At 43.5% G+C, this 27164-nt stretch overlaps 1 protein-coding gene across 1 annotated transcript; it reads left to right on the top strand.

Moving 5' to 3' along the window:
- Window positions 1–105: 105 nt before the first annotated feature.
- Window positions 106–7600, top strand: LOC120916442 (C3a anaphylatoxin chemotactic receptor-like). Its single transcript, XM_040327414.1, has 3 exons — window positions 106–179; window positions 2031–2105; window positions 6352–7600. The coding sequence occupies exon 3, from the start codon at window positions 6372–6374 to the stop codon at window positions 7452–7454; it is 1083 nt and encodes a 360-aa protein (XP_040183348.1). The 5' UTR covers window positions 106–179; window positions 2031–2105; window positions 6352–6371; the 3' UTR covers window positions 7455–7600.
- Window positions 7601–27164: the final 19564 nt, after the last annotated feature.

The raw sequence follows: 27164 nt of genomic DNA, 5'->3' as shown, positions 1-27164 counted from the left end.
GTCCGCGTGTTTCCTTTTACTTTTGGCTTTTAGACAAATCAGTTAAAAGTGGTAACAGTACAATGACAAATCGGTTATATAAAACTCTACAATATATCGAGAAGAGCACATAGGGAGACTCGTTCTTGCCATTGTCGCCTTCACGGTGAGGAGAATCCAAATAGACAGCCCATTGAAAGGTATGGTATGGGATTTTAACATTAAGTCATACAGTAAATTATTTTCATAGAAACATAGAATAGTGACGGCAGAAAAAAACAGAGTAGTAAATTGAGTCCGCCATTTTTTTTTCTTATTTTGTTTTTTGTTAACTTTGTTTGTCTAACTATAGATGTTTATCCCAAGCATGTTTGAGCCCTTTACTGTTGACTATCTCACTGCCTCTGACGATAGACTATTTCCAAGCACCAACTACCCTTTCAGTAAAATAATACTTTCTAATGCCGCGTACACACGATCGGACATTCCGACAACAAAACCGTGTTTTTTTTTTTTCAACGGATTGTTTGCTCAAACCTGTCTTGCATACACACGGTCATGGCCGCCATCAGGGGGGTACAGGCAGTACACCTGTAAGGGGCCCGGAGGTCTCCAGGGGCCCGGATGGCAACCCCCTTTAAAAAAAAAAAAAAAAATGTAATATATTTTTATTTTATTTTTCATTAAAGGGCCAATTTTTTTTATTTTTTTAGAGGTCCGGAGGTCCCCAGGGCCCCGAAGGCCCCCAGGGCCCCGAATGGCAACCCCCCTCTTTTTTATTTATTTTTTATAAAAAAAAAAAAAAATTCTAATATATTTTTATTTCATTTTTTATTAGAGGGCCATTTTTTTAGGGGTACGGGGGCCCCGGAGATCCCCAGGGCCCCGTATGACAACCCCCCTTTTTGTATAAAAAAATTTATATATTTTTTTATTTATTTATTATATATATATATATATATATATATATATATATATATATATATATATATATATATATATATATTAAAGGGCTCAGAGGTCCCCAGGGCCCCATGTGGAAAAAAAAACTTTTTTTTATAAATGTTTATTTTTTTATTTTTGTTTATATATACTTATTTTATTTATTTTATTATTAAAGGGCCCAGAGGTCCCCAGGGCCCTGGATGGCAACCCCCCCCCTTTTTTTATTTTTTATAAATGTTTATTTTATTTTTTTGAATATATATATTTTTTTTCTATTAAAGGGCCCAGAGGTCCCGGATGGCAACCCCCCTTTTTTGTAATTTCTTTTTATAAAAAAAATAATAATTTATATATATATATATATATATATATATATATATATATTTATTTATTTTTTATTAAAGGGACCAGAGGTCCCCAGGGCCCCGGATGGCTACCCCCCTTTTTTATATATATTTTTCTTTATTTCTTCTTTTTTTTGTAAAGGGCCCCCCACGCTTCTCAATTTGCAGCAGCCCCCCCCCCCCCCGCTTCTCAATTTCAGGCGGCAGCACCCCACCCCCCGGTTCTCTGCTCCAGGAGGGCCCATGCCTGAAGCTGTGTAAGGGGCCCCATAATTCCTGATGGCTGCCCTGCACACGGTCATGCAAATGTTGTCGTGAAATTCCGAACGTCAAGAATGCAGTAACGTACAACACATACGACGAGCCGAGAAAAATTAAGTTCAATGATTTCGAACATGTGTCAAATTGATTCCGAGCATGCGTAGGATTTTTGGATACACACGATCGGAATTTCCGACAAGAAATTTTGTTGTCGGAAAAAAGGAGAACCAGCTCTCAAACATTCCGACAGCAAATGCGTACACACAGTCGGAATATCCAACCAGAAGCTCACATCGAACATTTGTTGACGGAAATTCCGACCGTGTGAACGTGGCATTAGATTAGTTTTAAACTTCCCTGCAGTTAGTTTGAGGTCATGTCCCCATGTTCTTGATTTTGGTTTCAAATTGAAAAAAAAAAACTCCCTTCCTGAACCTTATTCACCCCCCCCCCCTCTTTATGTATTTAAATCATGTCTCTCCTTTCCCTTCTTTCCTCCAGACTGTACATGAATTTCCCACTGAAAGCACAAATGTTACTTGCTGCTTAGAACAAGGTCCTTTGGTATTATCTTTGGTGAGAACAAACTTTTTCTTTTCCAAAAGTTTTTATTAAGATTCAATCCAATAGATAGGTTACAATGTGTATGGGGCGTACAGAAAGACAAATGCCATGAAACAAACTAATTGCAAACGCAGAAAATACAAAAATTTGTTTCAAATGCAGCATTACGATTTAACGGAAATCCATGAATCACTAAATGAGTGGACTTAAAGGGGTTGTAAAGGTTCGTTTTTATTTTCTAAATAGGTTCCTTTAAGCTAGTGCATTGTTGGTTCACTTACCTTTTTCTTCAATTTCCCCCAAAAAAAAAAATCACAATAAGCGCAAAAGTTATAGCGCCTACAAAATAGGGGACAGAATTATGATTTTTTTTTATGATTTTTTTTTACTAGTAATGGCGGCGATCTGCGATTTTTATTGGGACTGCGATATTGCGGCGGACATATCGGACACTTTTGACACAAATTTGGGACCATTCACATTTATACAGCGATCAGTGCTATAAAAATGCACTAATTACTGTATAAATGTGACTGACAGGGAAGGGGTTAACACTAGGGGGTGAGGAAGGGGTTAAATGTATTCCCTGGGTGTGTTCTAACTGTGTGGGGGGAGGGGGGTGACTGGGGGAGGTGACCGATGCTGTGTCCCTATGTACAAGGGACACAGATCGGTCTCCTCTCCTCTGACAGCACGTGGAGCTTTGTGTTTACACACAGAGCTCCACGTCCTGCTGTGTCACCTGCTGTGTCACCGCCGATCGCGTTTACCCGGCGGACATCGTGGCCGCCAGGTTCACGCATCGGCTCTTCAGCAATGCCCTGACAGTTTTAAAAAGACGTCCAAAGACGTCCACCCGGCACTTGAGAGCCGCGCTGTTGACGTCTTTTGTCAATAGCGCGAGTCTGAAGTGGTTAAGGACAGCCTAACGCTGATATACGTCGGCGGAATGGCACGGCTAGGCACAGGCACATACAGGTACGTAGCCCTTTAAGTGCCCAGCGGCGCGCACGCGACACGGTCCGAAGCTCCGTGACCGCGGTACCCGCAGACCCGCAGCCGGTGTCCCGCGATCGGCCACAGGAGCTGAAGAACGGGGAGAGGTGAGTGTAAACACACCTTCCCTGTTCTTCTATGTGGCAGTATCACTGATCGTCTGTTCCCTGTAATAGGGAACGACGATCAGTGACGTCACACGTCCAGCCACGTCCCCTACAGAAAGAATCACTCCCTTACCCCTTAGCACCCCCTAGTGGTTAACCCCTTCACTGCCATTGTCATTTTCACAGTAATCAGTGCATTTTTATACCACTTTTCGCTGTAAAAATTACAATGGTCCCAAAAAAATTGGTCAAAAGTGTCCAATGTGTCTGCCATAATGTCGCAGTCACGGAAAAAATCGCTACGAATAGTAGTAAAAAAAAATATTAATAAAAATGCCATAAAACTATCCCCTATTTTGTAATGGCTATAACTTTTGCGCAAAACCAATCAATAAACGCTTATTGTGGTTTTTTTTTACCAAAAATAAGTAGAAGAATACGTATTGGCCTAAACTGAGGAAAAAACTAATTTTAATACATTTTTGGGGGATATTTATTATAGCAAAAAGTAAAAAATTTTGATTTTTTTTTCAAAATTGTCGCTCTTTTTTTGTTTATAGCGCAAAAAATAAAAACCGCAGAGGTGATCAAATACCACCAAAATAAAGCTCTATTTGTGGGGAAAAAAGGATGCTAATTTTGTTTGGGAGCCACGTCGCACGACCGCGCAATTGTCATTTAAAGTGACGCAGTGCCGAATCGCAAAAAGGGGCCAGGTCCTTTTTCCTGCATAATGGTCTGGGTCTTAAGTAGTTAAAGGAACCTATTTAGAAAAGAAAAAACTAACCTTTACAACCCTTTTAAGTGTCCGATAACAGTGCATGTTGACTTCAGGCGAGGACATCCAGTTGAATATGGTAAAAAAAAAAGTTTTGTCAATAGGGTTATACATGGGTAATGCCGCATACACACAATCGGTCAAACCGATGAGAATGGTCTGATGAAGGTGACTGATGGTCCGTCGCGCCAGAACGCGGTGAAGTAAAACACAACGACGTGCTGAAAAAATGCTTCCAAGCATGCGTCGACTTGATTCTGAGCATGCCTGGATTTTTAACCGATGGTTGTGCCTACAAACGATCGTTTTTTTTCTATCGGTTAAATTTAAAACAAGATTGCTTTTTTGTAACCGATGGATAAATAACCGATGGGGCCCCCACACGATCAGTTTGGTCCGATGAAAACGGTCCATCAGACCGTTCTCATCGGTTTGACCGATCGTGTGTACGCGGCATTAGAGTGCATTGTAGAACCATAAATGTGCCTGCACCATAACCGTACTAACCAGGCATAGGTTTACTGGGCCAGATCCTCAAAAGAGATACGCAGGCGGATCTGCTGTTCCGCCTGCGTATCCCTGTTTCTATCTTTGGAACTGATCCACAGAATCAGTTTCCAAGAGATAGACAGAAGATCCGGCAGGTGTAATAGTTTTACACTGCCGGATCTTAAGATGCAGTACCGCGACCGCCGCTGGGGGCATTCATCGTCGAAATTACGCGTCGGGTATGCTAATGAGGAGTTACGTCGATCCTCAAAGCTTTTTTGCGTTCGCTACGTCGCCGCTACGTTAGTTTCCCGTCGCTTAGTTACACTTTTGTAAAGCAGCCCTACTTTTACACAGCAGGTGTACTGCTGTGTAAAGTATGGCCGTCCTTCCCGCGTTGAATTTTTAAATTTTACGTCAATTGCGTAAGCCGTACGGGAATACGGAAATACGCTACGCCCTGATCAAAAAATGACGTCACGTCGCGCAAAGCACGTCGGGAAATTTGCGTCACAAGCATGCGCAGTACGTCCGGCGCGGGAGCGAGCCTAATTTAAATGGGACTCGCCCCATTAGATTAGGAACGCCTTGCACCGGACGGATTTGAGTTACACCAGGTAAGTGTGTTGTGGATCGATACCTAACTTAGGAAATTTGCGGCAGTGTAACTTAAATCTGTTAAGTTACGTTGCGCTGTGGGGCTGTGGATCTGGCCCACTATGAATAAAAAAGAAAACGAATCATCAGATAAGTAGGTGAACTAAAGCGCTGGCCAACCGTGAAAATTAATGTGTAACCAGTGAACAGATATAAACTGTCAGGACCATTAAGGTAAGTACTCACCGAGGCCGAGATGCTGAGGGCGGCTCACCTTTGCGACCCTGTGCAGACCACTCCCTGGAGTTAGAACAGAGGAGGGACGGCACAAGGAGGCACCGGTGCCGGGAACTGGTAGGCAGACCTGGTGCAGCTGACGAAAGCAGGGCAGGTGCAGAGGACTGGAGACAGTCGTTGATCAGGCAGGTAAGTCCAGAAGGGACCAACAGGAAACAAAGCAAATCCGGGTCACAGGCCGTGGGTCAGGAGTTGGAGAGATCAGAGGAAGTCCGTGAGAGCAAGCCAAGGTCAAGGAGCAGGAGACAACAGCAAATCCGATAAGCAGGCAGGGGTCAAGTGTAGGAGACGGCAGAGAATCGTCAAGGTCCAATCCGGGTCAAACAGGTCAGGGTATTCAGGTTACAAGGTTCTCTCACAGGGTAAAGCTGACAACGAACCAGCAATTAGCAGAGGGGAAGGGGCTGGCTTAAATAGGCCGCACTGGCCACTGATTGGTCCACAGAAAGTACAGGTTCAGCACCAGGCTCAAATGGATAGCAAGCAAAGTAATACTTGAGCAGTGGCTCAGAGGCAAAGAGCTGGACTCACAATGGACAGGTCCCAGGTTCAATTCCACCCAGAGCCAACTGGGGAAATGTGACCGTAAAGGGCAGTGCCCTGACATAAACAAAATGCTGCTCAAATCTAAAATGTTAGATAACAATCTATTTATAAACCAAATCAATGGGCTGTGTATTAAAGTGAAAAACACCCAAATAAAAACTAAATTCAATAATAAAGTCCAAAATATAAGTGAATGAAAGTGCTATGTCAATGATGGACAAGTCTTCTGTCCTTGGATCATCAATGTGAAAAAACTGGATACACTTCGCTAAGCCTGGGCTCACAGAGCGCTTACCTCCAGTCACTGGGTAATGTGCATCAACGAAATCCTCCAAGGCCTGGGGTAGGATCCAAACAGTGGGTAACTTGTATTCCACAGAGTCTTCCAAGTGCTGAGGTGGAATCCAGGAACGTTTTTATCTTTTTCTTATCTTTTTATCTTTTTCAGCAGAGATAAAAAACAAAAACATGGAAACTTCTTCTCAGTCCGATACCTGGACTCTAGACTTCTTGAATAGTTCTGATGAGCCGTCACATGAAATGGATTATTCAGACTTTGTTGAGTTCCTCTGGTTTCTTACGTCAATGTCCAAAGCTTATACAATTATACAGATTCTATCGATCGTTTGCTACAGCATCACATTCATTATTGGAGTCATAGGAAATGGTCTAGTCATTTGGGTTGCCAGCTACAAGATGAAGACCGTCAATTCTGTTTGGTTCCTAAACTTGGCCATTGCCGATCTCATCTGCAACCTCGCCCTTCCCCTCCGTATTTCGCAATGGGCGTTTTTGGAAACGTATTCTGAAAGACACGTGTGTAAACTTGCCATGTCCGTGATGCTCATCAACATGTTTTCTAGTGTCTATTTTTTGACTGTTATCAGTGTGGACAGGTGTGTCTCCATCATGTGGCCGTTTTGGAGTCGAATATACAGGACACGTAGACTGGCCAGCATAGTAGCAGCGTTTACTTGGCTGCTTTGTGTGTTGAGCAGCGTGCCGCATGTGGTGCGCAAATACATCATAGAAGACAACTCAGACTGCTTTCCTAAGTATGAGGCATGGCTTAGAGAGGATCTAGAGGATCTAGATAATCAAAAGGTTGATAAGATGTTTATCATTCAAAATGTATGTATGTTTTCATTGCCATTTATTATAATTACCATCTCCTATGTTCTAATCGCTTACAAAATCAGATCTCTTAAAAGATCAAAAATTTCGCAAAAACACTTAAAGGTCATCATTGTCATTGTGCTTTGCTTCTTCGTCTGTTGGTTTCCCTACAATACGTGGCCATTTGTTCCTTACAACAGCAAATACTGGAAAGCCAACATGATCATCTCGGAAATTTGCGTCTGCTTGGCTTATTTCAACAGCTGCATCAATCCGCTCGTCTATGTTTTGTGTTCCCAAGATTTAAAAAAAGGTTTTATAAAGTCCATGCCGGCCAGACTGGAATACATCTTCAGCGAACGGCCTGACGTCAACGCCGATAAATCTGCCTGTGACAAAACAAGAGTTGAACTAACCACATGCGGATTAGCGTGAGTTTCCGGTTGCCCGCTGGTCAAAAAAATAAAATAAAAATGGAACAAGGACTAATGAACTCAGAAAATAATAAATTGAAACAGAAGCATTACATATTGCGATTAACCTATTAAAGGAGTAGAGGATGTTAATAGTTTAACCCCTTCCATACAGGGCACATATACACCTTCCCGCCCAGACCAATTTTTAGCTTTCAGTGCTGTTGCACTTTGAATGACAATTGCACGGTCATGCTACACTGTACCCAAACTACATTTTTATCATTTTGTACCCACAAAGAGCGCTTTCTTTTGGTGGTATTTGATCACCTCTGGGATATTTATTTTCTGCAAAAAAAAATAAAAAATGACCGAAAATTTAGAAAAAAATAAGTATTTTTTTGTTTCTGTTATAAAACATTGTAAATAAGTACGTTTTCTCCTTCACTGATGGGCACTGATGGTACTGCACTGACGGGCACTGATAAGGCGGCACTGATGGGCACCGATGAGGTGGCACTGATGTGGTGGGCACTAATATGCGGCACTGATGGGCAGCACAGATGGGCACTCATAGGCGGCATGGATGGGCTTGGATAGGCAGCACAGATAGGTGGCACAGATGGGCACGGATAGGCGGCACGGATGGGCACGGATAGGTGGAACGGACGGGCACTGATAGGCAGCACGGATGGGCACTGATAGGTGGCATGGATGGGCACTGATAGGTGGCACGGATGGGCATAGATGGGCACTATTGTATGTGTTGTACTAATGGATGCCAATCAGTGCCAAACAATGCCTGCCAATCAGTGATGCCCATTGTGGGCACTGATTGGCATCCATTGCGGCACTGATTGGCATCCATTTTGTGTGTCCTCCTCATCCCTGGTGGTCTAGGGTGGCATCCTTTTTTTTACACTGGTGGTCTATATGGCCATCCCTGGTGGTCCAGTAGGCATCCTCGGGGGGCTGTGCTGATGATCGATCAGCACAAACCCCCCCCCCTGTCACAGGATCAGCCGATCGGCTCTCCTCGCGTCTGACAGACGCGAGTGAGGAAAATGATTACCGGCTTTTCCTATTTACATCGTGATCAGCCGTGATTGGACACGACTGATCATGTGGTAAAAGGTCTCCGTGAGAGACTCTTTACCTTAATCGGTGTTGCGGGGTGTCAGACTGACATCCTGCAACAACGATCGCCGCGATGCGCACCCCCGGGGGCGCGCAGCGGCTCAGAATCCTGAGGACATCATATGACTTCCAGTCAGGATTCTACAACCACTTTGCCGACGTCAATATGTCATTGGCGGGCGGCAAGTGGTTAATAACAAAATGTTCAAAACATTTTCTTTTTTTTTTTCTTGGGTTGTGTTTTGTTTAATGTGATTCTGTTTGTATAATGTGTCTGTATTGTCTCAATGTTGTTTGCATATAAAAATAAAAATTGGATCTGAGTCAGGGGAGGGCTGGGCCGGGGGGGAAGGGTGGCAATTGCCTCCCAGGCCGCCCTAACTTATGTTCAAAATGCTGCCTCTTGATTGGACTTGCCCCCCAGGCCTAAGGCTGCCAGCCCTCCCCTGATCTGAGTTAAAAAAATTAAAATAAATTTTCTATGCCTTATAACATAATAGATTTAGTTGTTTAACCACTTCAATACTGGGCACTTATACACCTTCCTGCCCAGACCAATCTTCAGCTTTCAGCGCTGTTGCACTTTGAATGACAATTGCTACACTGTACCCAAACTAAATTTTTATTATTTTGTTCAAACAAATAAAGCTTTCTTTTGGTGGTATTTGATCACCTCTGGGATTTTTATTTTCGACTAAAAAAAAATAAAAAAAGACCAAAAATTTGGAAAAAAAATTTTTTTTTTTTGTTTCAGTTACAAAACTTTATAAATAACTAAATTTTCACCAGATAGGCAGCATGGATGGCCACGGATAGGCAGCACGGATGGGCACGGATAGGCAGCATGGATGGGCACTGATAGGCAACACGGATGGGCACTGATAGGCAACACGGATGGGCACTGATAGGCAGCACTGATGTACTGTAATGTATTGTACTGATGAATGCCAATCAGTGACAAACAATAATGCCTGTCAATCAGTGATGCCCATTGTGGGCACTGATTGGCATCCATTGTGGGTACTGATTGGCATCCATTAGGGTCACTGATTGTCATCCCTGGTGGTCTACGGTGGCATACCTGGTGGTGGGCATCCCTGGTGGTCTGGTGGCATCCCTGGTGGTCCAGTGTGGGCATCCTCGGGGGCTGCACTGATAGTCGATCAGCACAAAACCCCCCTGTCAGAGGAGTAGCCGATCGGCTCTCCTCTACTTGCGTCTAACAGATGCGAGTGAGGAAAAGCCGATCACCGGCTCTTCTTGTTTATCAGCTGTGATTGGACACGGCTGATCACGTGGTAAAGAGTCTCCGTCAGAGACTCTTTACCTAGATCGGTGTTGCGGGGTGTCAGACTGACACACTGCAACAACGATCGCTGCAATGCGCGCTCCCAGTGGCTCAATATCCTGAAGACGTCATATGACGTCCAGTCAGGATATTGAAACCACTTTGCCGCCGTCATTTTGCATAAGGCGGGCGGCAAATGGTTAACCACTTAACTGCTTCAGCCCCGGACCATTCTGCTGGTCGAAGACCAGGCCACTTTTTGCGATTCGGCACTGCGTCGCTTTAACTGACAATTACGTCCTTTATTTCCCATAAATAGCTTTCTTTTGGTGGTATTTGATCACCTCTGCGTTTTTTTTTTTTGTGCTATAAACAAAAATAGAGCGACAATTTAGAAAAAAATGCAATATTTTTAACTTTTTGCTATAATAAATATCCCCAAAAATATCCCCAAAAACATATGAAAATATTTTTTTTTTTCCCTTAGTTTAGGCCGATACGTAAAAAATCTCAATAAGCATTTTATGATTGGTTTGCGCAAAAGGGCATTTTTATTAATAATTTTTTTATTACTAGTAATGGCGGCGATCAGTGATTTTTATTGTGACTGCGACTTTATGGCAGACACATTGGACACTTTTGACACATTTTTGGGACCATTGTCATTTTTACAGCGATCAGTGCTATAAAAATGCACTGGTTACTGTAAAAATGACATTCGCAGTGAAGGGGTTAACGACAAGGTGGCGCTTCAGGGGTTAAGTCAGTACTAGTGAGTGATTCTTACTGTTAGGGGACGTGGCTACATGTGACACGTCACTGATGACCGCTCCCGATCACAGGGAACAGCCATCAGTGACAGTGTCACTAGGCAGAACAGGGGAATGCCTTGTTTACAAAGGCATCCCCCTGTTCTGCCTTTGCCGACTGCAACCACGGGCTGCCCGGGACCCGCGAGCACGCCCACAAGGTAAGCGGTGGGCGTGCGCCTGCTAGACGGCAAATTTAAAGGGACGTACAGGTACGCCAATGCGCCTGTCCGTGCCATTCTGCCGACGTACAATTACGTGCGTCGGTCAGCAAGTGGTTAAGGAACAGGCCTATTTCTGTGCAGTAATTACGTTTTAATATGACACAATAGAAATGATTGCACTCACAGAAATGTTGTGGAAACAGGCATGGTAAAGATCATCCGCTCCGACTTCCGGGTGCAAAGAAAAGAGGAAGGTGAGTCCGGCGTCGCTGTTGTGGACGGGTGTCCGCAGTCGGATCTGTTCTCCAAGAACAAAGCTGGAGGCAATGTCACGCCATATTCATGCAGCGGTCTTACAAGCGCAATTTGAGGGGGGAAAATACACAATTTTGAAGAAAAGAAGAAAAAAACAAAGTTAGCCCAATTTTTTATATAATGTGAAGAAGGATGTTACCCTGAGTAAATTGAATATATAGATATATATATAATGTTAACATATTTAATCTTTTTAATATTTCATTCTAGAATATAAAATTCTCTTGCCAATATATACCCCTGAAGAAGAAGATATCTGTCCTCCGAAACGCGTTGGGTGCAAGAGTACTGTATATTATTATATGTATAAATGGTGATAATGTTGTAGAAATAAAATGCATTCCTTGTTTTATATGTTGAACTTTATACAATATGTTTAATAAATAAATATTTTATCCAAATACTCCTATACACTCTTTAATAAATTGTGCCTTAAAAGTCCACCACAAGGGGTTTGTTTACTTGCATCTAGACAAAAATGAGCATGTAACCCATGCAGGGAAAGTGAGCCAATTGCATAGTTGGATTTCACACCAGCCTGGAATTCAGCTTTAAGCTTAACCACTTGCTTACTGGGCACATATACCCCCTTCCTGCCTAGGCGAAATTTCAGCTTTCGGCACTGTGTTGCTTTAACTGACAGTCGTGCCACGTAGCTCCCAAACAAAATTGGCTTTCTTTTTTTTCCCCACAAATAGGGCTTTCTTTTGGTGGTATTTGATCACCTCTGCGGTTTTTATTTTTTGCGCCATAAACAAAAAAAAGAGTGTCAATTTTGAAAAAAAAAACACAATATTTTTTACTTTTTGTTATAATAAATATCCCAATTTTCTTTTTTTTTAATTATATATTTTTTTCTCAGTTTAGGCCATATTTTTGGTAAAAAAAAAAAAAATATCGCAATAAGCGTATAGTGACTGGTTTGTGCAAAGGTTATAGAGCCTACAAAATAGTAATGGCGGCGATCTGAGATTTTTATTGTGACTGCGACATTGTGGTGGACACATCGGACACTTTAGACACATTTTTGGAAATTTCACATTTATACAGCGAACAGTGCTATAAATGTGCACTGATTACTGTATAAATGTGACTGTCAGGTAAGGAGTTAACACTAGGGTCGAGGAAGGGGTTAAATGTGTTCCCTACTAGTGATTCTAACTGTAGGGGGAGGGGGGTGACTGGGGGAGGTGACCGATCTGTGTCCCTATGTACAAGGGACACAGCATCGGTCTCCTCTCCCTGACAGGACGTGGATTTGTGCGTTTACACACAGAGATCCACTTCCTTGTCTGTGTAACGGCCGATCGTGGGTATCTGGCAGACATCGCGGCCGCTAGGCATGCGCAGCGGTATCGCGCCCCCCAATGGCCGGAGGAGCCAAGGATGTCAATAGATGTCCAACTGGCATTGTAGAGCCACCTTGTGGCCGTCAATGTACAATGCCGGGGCTCCAAGTGGTTAAACAATAACACCCAATTTTAGAAGAAATGTTTTGCATTTGATATGCGCTATCTTATTGTATTATCATAGCGTGATGTGGATCATGTGTTCTTCCAGTGATAGATAGTAGATAGTGATACGCTGATACACTTACATATTGTTACAAGAAGACTGAGACAAAAGTAAACTACCTGCTACATCTTTGTAAGGCCAGTCTATGTGAGTAAGGTAGGTATGGGGAAAAATGTATTTACATAGACTAATTTACTCAATTCTTTTTCCTAGACTGACTCCAAATGTAATTTCAATTTATTTTCTAGATAGGGTAGAGCGTATGTTCCTAATGCTGACCATTTGTAAATGATGCTAAATATCTTTCCATTATCATTTATTCCACGTTTTGTGTTTTCTTTGTTTGTTCTTTTAGGCTCCATTCTCACTTGTGTGACTTCTCATGCAACTTTGGACATAAATGTCACATGACAAGTTGTTCCATACATTATTGTCCACATAAATTATATGGTTACTTTGGGTTTACTTTGGGTTTGGTAATGTCCATGCAAACTAATTTATCACGCTCAAAACAATGGTTTATAAAATGCAAAAAGCATACAATATTGTAACCCAATATCTCTGCATGAGCCTAGCAGACAGTGCTCCTGGAGGACTTAAAATTCAGTGTTGCAAGCATTCTACCTACTTAGTCATCTGTTGACTTTTTACAATCAAATATCTGATTTAGAAGCCGATAAGTATTCTTCTACATATTTTTGGTTAAAAAAATCGCAATAAGTGTTTATTGATTGGTTTGCGTAAAAGTTATAGCGTCTACCAAATGGGGGATAGTTTATGGCATTTTGTATTAATAATTTTTTTTTTTACTAGTAATGGCGACGACCATCGATTTTTATCGTGGCTGCGACATTATGGTGGACACATCGGACACTTTTGACAATATTTTGGGACCATTGTCATTTTTACAGTGATCAGTGCTATAAAAATGCACTGATTACTGTGAAAATTACACTGGCAGTGAAGGGGTTAACCTGTAGGGGGCGCTGAAGGGGTTAAGTGTGACCTAAGGGAGTGTTTCTTACTGTAGGGGGGCGTGGCTTGGTGTGTGATATCACTGACCGTCGTTCACTATTACAGGGAACAGACGATCAGTGACACTCTCACTAGGAAGAACGGGGAAAGGTTTGTTTACACTTACCTCTCCCCGTTCTTTAGCTCTGTGACCCAATTGCGGGACACTGTGGGTCCCGCGGGTGTGGTCATGGAGCTTCGGACCGGGTCGCGAGCGAGCCGGTAGCGGCGTGCGCGACCCACGCCTGTACGTGCTTATGCCCAGCCGTGCCATTCTGCTGACCTATATCAGCGTTAGACGGTCCTTAAGTGGTTAACCAGTTCCCGCCCAGTCAATGAACAATTGACGTCCGGGAAGTGGTTGTGAAATCCTGACTGTACGTCTATTGACGTCCTGCAGGATTTCATGCCGGCGTGCGCCCGTGTCTGCCAACGTGCGCCCGTGTCTGACACCCTGCATCTCCGATCTTGGTAAAGAGCCTCCGGCGAAGGCTCTTTACCATGTGATCAGCCGTGTCCAATCACGGCTGATCACGATGTAAACAGGAAGAGCCGTTGATGGCTCTTCCTCACTCGCATCTGACAGACGCGAGTATAGGTGAGCCGATCGGCGGCTCTCCTGATGGGGGGGGGGGGTTTCGCGCTGATTGTTTATTAGCGCCGACCCCCCCCCCCTCAAGATGCCCACACTGGACCACCAGGAAAGCCCACACTGGACCAACATGGAAGGGCAGTAAAAAAAAAAAAAAGGCAGTAAAAAAAAAAAAGAATAGATGCCAATCAGTGCCCATGGGGCACTGACTGGCAACATGGGCCTGGCACTGGGATAAACAAGTGATGCCCAGCAATGCCAACAGTGACACCCCTCAGTGTCCATCAGTGACACCCCTCAGTGCTCATCCATGCCCAGTGCCCACCTATCAGTGCCCATCTGTGCCACCCATAAGTACCCATCAGTGCCACCCATAAGTGCCGCCCATGAGTGCCCATCAGTGTCGGCTATGAGTGCCCAGTGCTGCCTATGAGTGCCCATCAGTGCCACCTATGAGTGCCCATCAGTGCCGCCTATGAGTGCCCATCAGTGCCGCATACCAGCGCCGCCTATCAGTGCTGCCTGTCAGTGTCCGACAGTGCCGCCTCACCGGTGCCCATAAGTGCCGCCTCACCGGTGCCCATCAGTGCCACCTCATTGATACTCATAAACGAAGTAGAAAACTTACTTATTTACCCAAAAAATACAGAAAAAAATAAAAACGTATTTTTTTTCCAAAATTTCGGTCTTTTTTTAGTTGTTGCGCAAAAAATAAAAATCGCACAGGTGATCAAATACCACCAAAAGAAAGCTATATTTGTTGGAACAAAATGAAAAAAAAATTGTTTGGGTACAGTGTAGCATGACCGCGCAATTGTCATTCAAAATGCGACAGCGCTGAAAGCTGAAAATTGGCTTGGGCAGGAAGGTGCGTAAGTGCCCGGTATGGAAGTGGTTAAACAGCTTAGGGTTTTTTACTTAGTATACACGTATAAAAACAACACTAAAAACTTGCGTGAAAAATGTTGGAGCACTTGCAGGGTGCTAGAGTGGGTGGGAACTTCCACAAGCAGTGTCACAGGAGCACAAGAGGGCCACTGGAAATCTGGGGTAGAATGTACCATACATAGATGGTTAGTCACCTCATGAAGTTTTGGGTTATAAAACAACTTCAAAAACACATTTAAACAAATGCTACGGTACTTACTCACTTTATCATCATATTTGTGACACCTTTCCTCACTTCCCTTGTTATTTTTAAGGGAGACCCATACAAAAAAAAATGTATGGTCACCCTAAAATTCATACCAGACTCTTATCCTAATTTTGCAGTTTTTTATGTCACACTGTATTTGCGAAGCGTTTTTTCAAACTCAGTTTTTGGTAAAGAAACTTAGGTAGATTCAGAAAGAGTTAGGCCGGCTTATCAGTAGATAAGCCGGCCTAACTCAGAATCTACGCCGTCCTATGTTTAAGCGTATGCTCAAACAGAGATACGCTTAAACATATCTAAGATACGACGGCTTGCGTCCTATCTTAGATTGCAATATTTTGGATGGCCGCTAGGTGGCGCTTACATTGCGGTCGGCGTAGAATATGTAAATGAGGAGATACGCCGATTCACGAACATACGCCCGGCCGACGCAGTACTTTTACGCCGTTTACGTAAGAGATAGGCCGCGTAAAGTTAGAGCTAGGCTTTAGTGGAATAGTAATGTCAAGTATGGCCGCCGTTCCCACGTCGAAATTTGAAATTTTTACGTTGTTTGCGTAAGTCGTCCGTGAATCGGGATTTACGTAGTTTACGTCCACGTCAAAACCAATAGGCCCGTGCGGCGTACTAAGCTGCAATGCACACTGGGAAATGTAGTCACCCGGCGCATGCGCAGTAAAAAAAAAAACGTCAAAAACGTGAGGTCAAGCCTCATTACCATAAAACACGCCCCCCTCCAACACATTTGAATTAGGCGCCCTTACGCCCGTCGATTCAGGCTACGCCGCCGTGACTTAGCAGGCAAGTACATTGTGAATCATGTACTTGCCTCGCTAACTTACGGCGGCGTAGCTTAAATTCCTTAACCACTTAAGCCCCGGACCATATTGCTGCCTAAAGACCCAAGGGGTTTTTACAGTTCGGGACTGCGTCGCTTTAACAGACAATTGCGCGGTCGTGCGACGTGGCTCCCAAACAAAATTGGCGTCCTTTTTTCCCCACAAATAGAGCTTTCTTTTGGTGGTATTTGATCACCTCTGCGGTTTTTATTTTTTGCGCTATAAACAAAAATAGCGACAATTTTGAAAAAAATGCAATATTTTTTACTTTTTGCTGTAATAAATATCCCCCAAAAACATATATAAAAATTATTTTTTTCCTCAGTTTAGGCCGATACGTATTCTTCTACCTATTTTTGGTAAAAAAAAAATCGCAATAATCGTTTATTGGTTGGTTTGCGCAAAATTTATAGCGTTTAAAAAATAGGGGATAGTTTTTTGCATTTTTTTTTTTTTACTACTAATGGCGGCGATCAGCGATTTTTTTCGTGACTGCGACATTATGGCGGACACTTCGGACAATTTTGACACATTTTTGGGACAATTGTCATTTTCACAGCAAAAAATGCATTTAAATTGCATTCTTTATTGTGAAAATGACAGTTGCAGTTTGGGAGTTAACCACAGGGGGCGCTGTAGGAGTTAGGGTTTACTTTGTGTGTGTTTACAACTATAGGGGGGTGTGGCTGTAGGACTGACGTCATCGATCGTGTCTTCCCTATAAAAGGAATGACGCGATCGATGCGCCAACACAGTGAAGCACGCGGCTCTCCCCGTTCTTCAGCTCCGGGGAGCGATCGCGACGGCGCGGCTAAAAACAAATAGCCGCGCCGTCGTCCCGGATCGCTCCCCGAGCGGACCCGACCTCCGCATGTACCGGGGGGGGTCCCGATCGGACCCCCCACCCACGTCTAGCAGAGGACGTACAGGTACGTACATGTGCCTGTCCGTGCCATTCTGCTGACGTATATGTACATGAGGAGGTCGGGAAGTGGTTAAGCTACGCCGCCGCAAAGTTACGCGTCCGTACCTGAATCTACCTAACTGATTTTTTTAAATTGGATTGCACTAACATACAATACATCACCAATTTTTTTTGTCAAATATAAGAGATGATGTCATGCCGAGTAAACAGATACCAAACATGTCATCCTTTAAAATTGCACATGCCCGCACAACGGTGACTAATTACCTAAATTTGACTGTTGATAGGCAACACTTTAAATGCCTTTACAGGTTACCACTTTAGATGTACAGAGAAGGTCTGTGTGAAACAATCGCGGTTTCAGTGGCGCACGTGTTGGCTAGTGGCTCGGGTCCCCCGGTGGTAAGGGAGAGCCAGAGTGACTTGCGGAAGGTGGTGGGAGGGGGGAACGTCCTCTCCCGCTGCTTGTAACAACAACCAGGCTGCTAATTAGCCGTTCCAGTTGCTATTACAAGAGAGCCAACCGTTGGCTCTAAAAAAAAAATGGCGATGACGTTCACCACGTTATTTCCTTTCAAGAGAACAGCGATTCTTTTCAAATGAAAGTCAGTACACTCCGGCGGCAAGAGTTTCTTGCCAAGAATCTCGTCAGGGAAAACGACAGGTTTTTCCTGACGAGATTCTCGGACGTGTGTACGAGGCCTTAGGAAAAATCCTAGTGGAAAAAAAGGTCGTCTCTGTCTGCTTTACCGATAGGAAAAAAAAACATGCATGCTCGGAAACAATTTGACGCATGCTCGGAAGCATAGAACTTAATTTTGTCGGCTCGTCTAAGTCTTTTGCGTCACCGCATTCTTGGCAGTCAAAGGTTCACTGGACTTTTGTGTGACTGTGTGTATGCAAGGCAGGATTGAGAGGAATTCTGTCAGGAAAACCAGTGTTTTTTTATCCGGCGGGAAAACCGGTCATGTGTACGTTGCATCACAGTACATAAACATAGAAGTACATAAATATATTAATTGGCAAAACCACAAAAAAGTATATCATGTTAATCTCAATATTCAGATCATCAGGCAAGCTCCAAAGACAATTGTAATATGTTAACTACAGTGGGCTAGATTCAGAGACAGTTACGCCGGCGTATCAGTAGATCTACGCCGTCCTAAATTTAAGCGTATTCTGGAAACCAGATACGCTTAAATTAGGTTAAGATACGAGCAGCGTAAGTCTCCTACGCCGTCGTATCTTAGGGTGCATATTTACGCTGGCCGCTAGGTGGCGCTTCTGTCGATTTCAGCGTAGAATATGCAAATGAGCTGGATACGCCAATTCAGAAACGTACGTGCGCCCGGCGGATATTTTTACGTTGTTTGCGTAAGGCTTTTTCCGGCGTAAAGTTACTCCTGCTATATGAGGCATAGCCAATGTTAAGTATTGACATCGGGACAGCGTTGAATTTTGCGTCGTTTGCGTAAGTCGTTCGCGAATAGGGCTTTGCGTAAATTACGTTCACGTTGAAAGCATTGACTATTTGCGACGCGATTAGGAGCATGCGCACTGGGATACGTTCACGGCCGGCGCATGCGCCGTTCGTGAGAAACGTCATTTACGTGGGGTCATGTTTTATTCACATAAAACATGCCCACCTCTTGACAATTTGAATTCGGCGCGCTTACGCCGGCAGATTTACGCTACGCCGCCACAACTTACGGAGCCAGTGCTTTGTGAATACTGCACTTGCCTCTCTAAATTGCGGCGGCGTGGCGTAAATAACATACGCTACGCCCACACAAATTTACGTGGCCCTACCTGAATCTAGCCCAGTATGTACAACGATTAAAGTATATTTCTTTTCATGGTTATGCGCCTTTACTGATAAGGAAAGGAAACAGGAACTGATGTTCTTTAAACTATAGCAGATAAATATAAGTTTATATAAATGTGCTTATAAAGTGTTTGGAATCTTATGCCGCGTACACACGATCGGTCAAACCGATGAGAACGGTCTGATGGAGCGTTTTCATCGGACAAAACCAATCGTGTGTGGGCCCCATCGGTTATTTATCCATAGGTTAAAAAAAAGCAATCTTGTTTTAAATTTAAAGCGGGAGTTCAACCATTTTTTTTTCCCCCTTAGCTTCCTGCTCGTTCAGTCTAGGGGAATCGGCTATTTGTATTAAAATATGATCCGTACTTACCCGTTTTCGAGCTGCATCTTCTTCCGTCGCTTCCGGGTATGGGTCTTCGGGAGTGGGCGTTCCTTCTTGATTGACAGTCTTCCGAGAGGCTTCCGACGGTCGCATCCATCGCATCACTCGTAGCCGAAAGAAGCCGAACGTCGGTGCGGCTCTATACTGCGCCTGCGCACCGACGTTCGGCTTCTTTCGGAAAATCGTGACGCGATGGATGCGACCGTCGGAAGCCTCTCGGAAGACTGTCAATCAAGAAGGAACGCCCATTCCCGAAGCCCATACCCGGAAGCGACGGAGAGGATGCATCTCGTAAACAGGTAAGTAATGCTCATATTTTAAAACAAATAGCCGATTCCCCTAGTAAAAACGAGCATGAATCTAAGGCTAAAAAATGCCCTCTAAGCGTGAACCACCGCTTTAACCGATGTATTCCTAACCGATAGAACAAAACCGACCGTTAGTAGGCACGTCCATCGGTTAAAAATCCAGGCATGCTCAGAATCAAGTCGGCGCATGCTTGGAAGCATTGAACTTCGTTTCTTTCAGCACGTCGTTGTGTTTTACGTCACCGCGTTCTGACACAATCTTTTTTTTTAACTGATGGTGTGTAGGCGCGACTGACCATCAGTCAGCTTCATCGGTTAACTGATGAAAACGGTCCATCAGACCGTTCTCATCGGTTTTACCGATCGTGTGTACGCGGCATTACTCACTGGAAGACTTTTCTATGCTGAACACCCAATCAATCACCCATGTCAATCAGTACAAGTTGTCTGGTAAGATAAGAGATTCATAAAAATTATAGGAAGCACGCCATTTAAGAGACAATGCATTTGACAATGCAAATTCTAACTGATGTCATTTTATAGAGAGGTTCGAGAAAGAGAGCAATAGACATGGCCGATCCGCCCTATAGGCTCACTATGCAAGCCGCTTAGGGCCCCGCAAAGCTGCGAAAGGCCCCCTAAATTAATAGAGGCCCCGCCTGGTAAGAAGTCATTTTCGCCCTCTCACCCTGCTTCTCAACTCGCTGGCTGCATGGGAGAAGAGGCAAGAAGTCAGCACGCCCTGCTTCTCAATTTAATGTAAGATGTCATTTCCGACAGCAGAACACCCCCTCCCCCCACTTCTCAACTTTCTTTAATGTGACATGTCACTGTCGTCAGCGCCTCCCGCTTCTCATTTTTAATGTGCCATGTCATTTTGCTTAGGGCCCCAGGGAGGGCAGGATCGGCACTGGCAATAGACAAAGCAATTGAGACAGTAAGTTACAAAACCTTACAATATGTATTCAATTTGCATACGTAGGCATTAAATATGTATGGAATCTGCATTTTTCTGAACAATCTTATTTTATTTGATTTTTTCAATTAGATAAGACAAAAGTCATACTTAAAGCGGGGGTTCACCCTATAAACCCCCAAAAAAAATTTTTTTTTTCTTCTACCATAAAATCAGGCATTGTAGCGCGAGCTACAGTATGCCTGTCCCGATTTTTTTATCCCCGTACTCACCATGTACTCGTACATCGAAGATACCGACTCCCCTCGGCGAATGGGCGTGCCTATGGAGACGGAGGATGATTGACGGCCGGCTCTGGCGCGTCACGCTTCTCCGGAAATAGCCGAAATAGGCTTGGCTCTTCACGGCGCCTGCGCATAGCCTGTGCGCAGGCGCCGTGAAGAGCCGAGACCTACTCCGGCTGTCTTCGGGGAGAGTGACGTGCCAGGGCCGGCCGTCAATCATCCTCCCTCTCCATAGGCACGCCCATTCCCCCGCGGGAGCCGAAATCTATAATGTACGAGTACACAGTGAGTACGGGGGTAAAAAAATCGGGACAGGCATACTGTAGCTCGCGCTACAATGCCTGTCTCGATGGTAAAATCGTGTCACTGAGGGTGAACCACCGCTTTAAAGGAGTTGTAAAGGAAAAACATTTTTTGCTGAAATGACTGTTTACAGGGTATAGAGACATAATAGTTAACTGATTCCTTTTAAAAATGATTAAAAACAGATAAAAATCAATCATATAATGTACCTGTAGTTTCTAGTTTCGTTTTGGCATGTTGTTTCCTGCTTCTGTGATGTACAGAGCCACAGAGCCAATACAGGGCAGTTTGGAAAACGAAACTGGATTAGTGCTGAGGGGTTTTAGACCCACAGGCCCAGATTCTCAAAGGGCTTACGACGGCGCAACGCCATGTACGCCGTCGTAAGTCCTAATCTGGGCCGTCGTATCTATGCGACTGATTCTTAGAATCAGTTACGCATAGATATCCATTAGATCCAACAGGTGTCAGGCCCCGTACACACGACCGAGGAACTCGACGTGCCAAACACATCGAGTTCCTCGTCGAGTTCAGTGTGGAGGCCGCCGAGGAACTTGGCGGGCCGACTTTTGCCATTGAACAACGAGGAAATAGAGAACATGTTCTCTATTTCCTCGCCGAGGTCCTCGTCGGCTTCCTCAGCCGAAAGTGTACACACGGCCGGGTTTCTCGGCAGAATTCAGCTCTGAACCAAGTTTCTGGCTGAATTCTGCCGAGAAACTCGGTCGTGTGTACGGGGCCTCAGGCTCTTACGCTGTCGGATCTTAAATGCAATTTTTTTTTGTCCGCTAGGTGTCGCCTCCATCATTTTCCCCATCGAGTATTCAAATTAGCTAGATACGCGAATCACCGAACGTACGCGCGGCCGACGCTGTAAAGTTACGACGTTTACGTTAGGCTTGTCCCGACGTAAAGTTGCCCCTGGGTATATGAGGCGCAATCAATGTTAAGTATGGCCGTCGTTCCCGCGTCGAAATTTTAAAATTTACGTCGTTTGCGTAAGTCGTCCGTGAATAGGGCTGGACGCCATTTACGTTCACGTTGAAACCAATGACGTCCTTGCGACGTCATTTGGAGCAATGTACCCTGGGATATTCTTCGGATGGTGCATGCGCAGTACGTTTGGCGCGGGAACGCGCTTAATTTAAATACTACACGCCCCCTACCCGCCTAATTTGAATTAGGCGGGCTTGTGCCGGGTGATTTACGCTACGCCGCCGCAACTTTACAGGCAAGTTCTTTGTGATTAAACCACTTTCCTGTAAAACTTGCGGCGGCATAACGTAAATGAGATACGTTTTTACTATTCAAAACCTCTATAAATCCTTAATCTTTATTATAGCTTGCTCATTTTATTTAATTTCCACCTTTATGTGGCATTTGTCACTTTTTCAGATGGACTTTTTCCATTGGTAATTCCAACCGTGTGTATGCCCTATCGGAGTAATAATGATAATTTAGATAGAGAACATGTTCTCTTTTACTCCAATGGAATTTCATCAGAATTCCGATGCAATTTTGGTCAGACAAAGGTCCGATCGTGTGTATGGGGATTAAGTTTTACTTGGTAAACACGCTATAACACTGTTGTCAGTGATGACCAACAAAGGCAGTTTAATCTGTATAAGATAAAAATGTATTTCTCAAAGATGATAATAAAACGAAAGGGATCTTATGACATCGACTCACAAGAAGATTTTTCTTTGCTGAATAATAAACTCAAGAGTCAAGACAGCTTCACAATTAAATCTGGTAAGTAATAATATCTACTAAGAAATATTACAGATTTAGGCTGCATTCACACTGTAACGCCGCGTACGCGGCGTATTTTGCCGCGATTTGTTTAACTTTTTTTTTTTTTCACAAATTATTTCCATTGCTGTCTATGCCGAACGCCAAAAGCCGCATGAAAAAAAGGGTCCGGGACTTGTTTTCAGGCGGCAGGCGTACGGCGTTCGGCATGAGATGTGAACCATCTCATAGACAGCAATAGAAATTCGCCCCTCCAGCGGCACGAGCGTCGCGCTTCAGGCGTATATACGCCGAGGTGTGAATGCAGCCTAATAAGGATGGGAACTGATAAAGTGTATCTTAAGCCTGGTACACACAATTAGATTTTTCACGGACAAAGCGTAGGACTTTTGTCCGAAAGGCGTTGGCCAGGAATTTGTATTGCATACAAACTACACACAATTGTTGGCCAACAATCAAGAAACTATGTTGTTTTTCAGCTGTTTAGCGCCACCCTTTGGTTAACTTCTGCTAATGTTGTGTTATGGTTAGCATTGCTTCTGCACATGCCTGTTGTACTTTAGAGTTTTGTTCGATGGACTTCTGTACACACGATTGTATAATCCGACAACACACATTTGTTGTCGGAAAATTTTAAAGCATGCTATCCAACATTTGTTGGCGGAAAATCCAACAACAATTGTCCGATGGAGCGTACAAACGGTCAGATTTTCCGACAACAGCCTGTCATCACACAATTCCCATCGGAATATCCGATCGTGTGTATGAGGCTTAAGACCCATTAAAATGTACTTCAGCTCATCAGTCCTTAGATGTGGTGGCTGTATTAGTATTGATTTTTCTGTCCTTACTGTATTCCTTTATTTTGCTTGGTAATGCTGTGAATAACAAACCTTCTATCCTAGGGTGACAACTAGACATGTGCACAACAAAAATTTTCGTATTTTTTTGTTCCGTTTCGTCTCGTTCCGTAGATTCGTAAAGATTCGTAATTTTGTAAGACTCAAGTTTTCCTATTCTGACCCGTTCGTATTTTCGTAACAGTTTTATTTTCGTTTATACTGAATGATTCATAATTCTGTCTAATTTATTTCCGTTGATTCGAAATTCATAATTTTGTTAGATAATAATTTTCGTTTAATGGATTCGTAATTTTGTACTTTCGTAAATACATAGCAACACGCAGCTAATCCATATTAAGATATACTTTATCTTAAGCCCCGTACACACAGTCTGACTTTTTGCCAACAAACGTCAAAATGAGCGTTTTCCAAAAAATCCAACTGTGTTTACGCTCTATCGGACAAACTTTTTCGGTTTCAAAAGTCTGGCCAACTCCCTTCAGACAAAAATCCACGGAAAAGTTTGTTAGAAGTACGATCGTGTGTACGAGGCTTTACTCTGTACAATGTGACAAAAGAGATAAGCTGATTGGCTAAATATTAAGTAAGATACATCACTCACTAACTACACTGCCCAGTGCCCATTCGAAAGAACGATACAAGTGCACACATTTACGAACAGACAAAGAAACAGATTTACAAAACACACAAATGAAAATACGAACATATGAATGAAAATACGAACAAAGGATTTAAAATACGAAATGCAAATCGTTCGTTATAGATGTAATTTTCGTTCTTTTGCTTTTTTGGTGTTTCGTATTTTAGTAATATTGTCCAATCATACGTTCGTATTTTCACTTGTTCGTTATTTTGCTTATTCGTAATTCCGTAATTTTCGTATTTTGGTTCTTTCAGCTTTTCGGATGTTCGAATTGATCCGAATGTATGAATACTAACAGATTCGTACGAAAATCCATTTTTACGAATGGGAACGCACATGTCTAGTTACTGGGTCTTGAGGATGGACCACTGGACAGACTTTGCTCAATATGCAATTGAGCTACAGGGCTGTCCTGCATCCAGCGTTCTTTCTGAATGAACATTTAGTGTTGCTGGAGGCTTTGTAACCGATCACAGAGTGTGCCTGTCCACAGACTATGTTGATCGGCTCACATTCATAAAAATGAATCAGTCTTGGATCACCAGCTACCAAGCACCTGATGCTGATGTAACCGATTGATTTTTCAATGGATGTGGGACCACTTGAAGACTGTCTATACTGAGTGACTATCCTATTATGCTGAGTGAATGAATGAATGAATGAATGAAAAAAACGTATATAGCGCAGCACATGCGAACTTAATCGCCTCTGGGCGCTTGTTGTTCCTGTCTCCTTTGGTATCAAAAGAGATGAGTCTTGATCTTTCTCCTGAACGTCAAGTGGTTCTCCTCCAACCGAATGATGGTTGGTAAAGCATTCCATAGTCTAGGCCCTTGGACCGCGAATCTCCTTTCTCCTTTGGACTTGTATCTGGCTTTGGGTATCTGGAGGAGATTTTGATTGGTGGATCGTAGAACGCGATTGGGATTATGAGCTTTTATTTTTTCGCATAGATAATGGGGAGCATTCCCATAGATAAATCTATGCGTTAGACAGAGTGCTTTAAAAGTGATTCTGTCTTTTACTGGTAACCAGTGAAGGGTTCTCAGTGAAGGTGAGATTGATTCCCGAGGTTTTTTCCCAGTCACAAGCCTATCGGCCGTATTTTGAACGACTTGTAGACGAGCGATTTGGTACTTGGGGAGTCCGAGGTAAAGGGCATTTGCATAGTCCAATCTTGAGTTTACACTAGCTCCCACCACGACCGCTATGTCTTCCTTGGGAATAAAAGGAGTAAGTCTGCGTAGTAGGCGCAGCAGATGGTGAGATTCGCTGACTACTGACCCTATTTGTGCGTCCAATGTCATGTGAGAGTCAAAGATGACCCCGAGACTTTTGACTTTGGCGCTAGGGGTGATGATTTTGCCCAGAATGGGCGGGGGGGGTCCAAGTTGTTGTAGGTTGATTCATAAGCTTGGCTTGAAACAGGAGAAGTTCTGTTTTCTCTCCGTTGAGTTTAAGATAACTCCTTGTCATCCAGTCCTCTATCAAAGAGAGGCATGTCTCTAGATTGAGGTGATGATCCTTTTTAGTGACTATCCTATGCCTCCTCAATCTTCATGATGATAGCTTCTAAGAATATCTTTGGTTCAGGGCACCACCATCACTGCTTAAGGACCATTTTTTCTGCTCCTGTTTAACAGGGGCGTGTAATTAACATTTTTGACCAAATATTTCACAGCAGGGCTCGTTCCTGCGCTCAACAAGAGTATCTGTGAGGGGTTGCAGTGTTGTGGCACCACCACCACTGCCTAAGGCCGAATTTTTTTGCCCCTGTTTAACAGGGGCATGTAATTACAATTTTTGCTCTATTATTTCACAGCAGGGCTCGTTCCTGCACTCAACAAGAGAATCTGGGAGGGGTTACAATGTTGTTGCACCACTTGTTGTTGGAGGAAATCTACCCCAAGGAAGGGAAATTCTCTCCTGTAAGAGTTAATATGGGAAAAAGGTGTCTCCACTGATGTTTTATCACCAATCCTTGTTTCCCCAATAACCCAAAATTTGCAAAATCCAATTGTCATTGGGACAGAAAGTGAGGTGAAATCTTCTGAACAGGGGCACAGACAGCAAAACAAATATTGCAGGGGTGAAATGTTATCCGAAAAGCTTAAAAATAGATTTTTGGGCTGGAGCTACACTTAAAAAATCTACCTGTTCCAATTTACAAACAGATTCAACTTAAGAACAAACCTACAGTCCCTATCTTGTTTGTAACCTGGGGACCGCCTGTATACTGCTGTTCAGAGTATATAGGGCTTGGGGGCCCTACGCTTTTTTTATTTGGGTGCGGGGTTCCCCTTAATATTCATACCTGACCCAAAGGGCCTGGTAATGGGCTGGGGGGGTGACTTGTATTCCTTTAGAAATGTCATTTTGCTGCAGGGACTGTTCTAAACACGGCAAGAAATTGCCACTTTACAGGCATACTATAGTCACCCCCCAGGCACAACATTTAAAGGAATATTTCACTTTATTGTTTCACTTTAAGCATTATTAAAATCACTGCTCCCGAAAAAACTGTAGTTTTTAAAACTTTTTTTGTATTCATACAAATTTTATGACAATAACTTGCATATTAGCCTTTAAAATTAGCACTTTTGTATTTTCAAGTTCGGGTCCCATAGACTTTAACGGTGTTCGTGTGTTCGCACAAACCTTTGGTCAGTTTGCATGTTTTGCTGCAAACCGAACCGAGGGGT

Source organism: Rana temporaria, chromosome 10 (assembly GCF_905171775.1).
Source record: "Rana temporaria chromosome 10, aRanTem1.1, whole genome shotgun sequence".
NCBI lineage: Eukaryota > Metazoa > Chordata > Amphibia > Anura > Ranidae > Rana > Rana temporaria.
This window is presented reverse-complemented; position numbering and strand designations above follow the sequence as displayed.

Excerpts from the sequence above, each read along its gene's own strand:
- LOC120916442 (XM_040327414.1), top strand. The coding sequence starts at position 6,372 with ATGGAAACTTCTTCTCAGTCCGATACCTGGACTCTAGACTTCTTGAAT.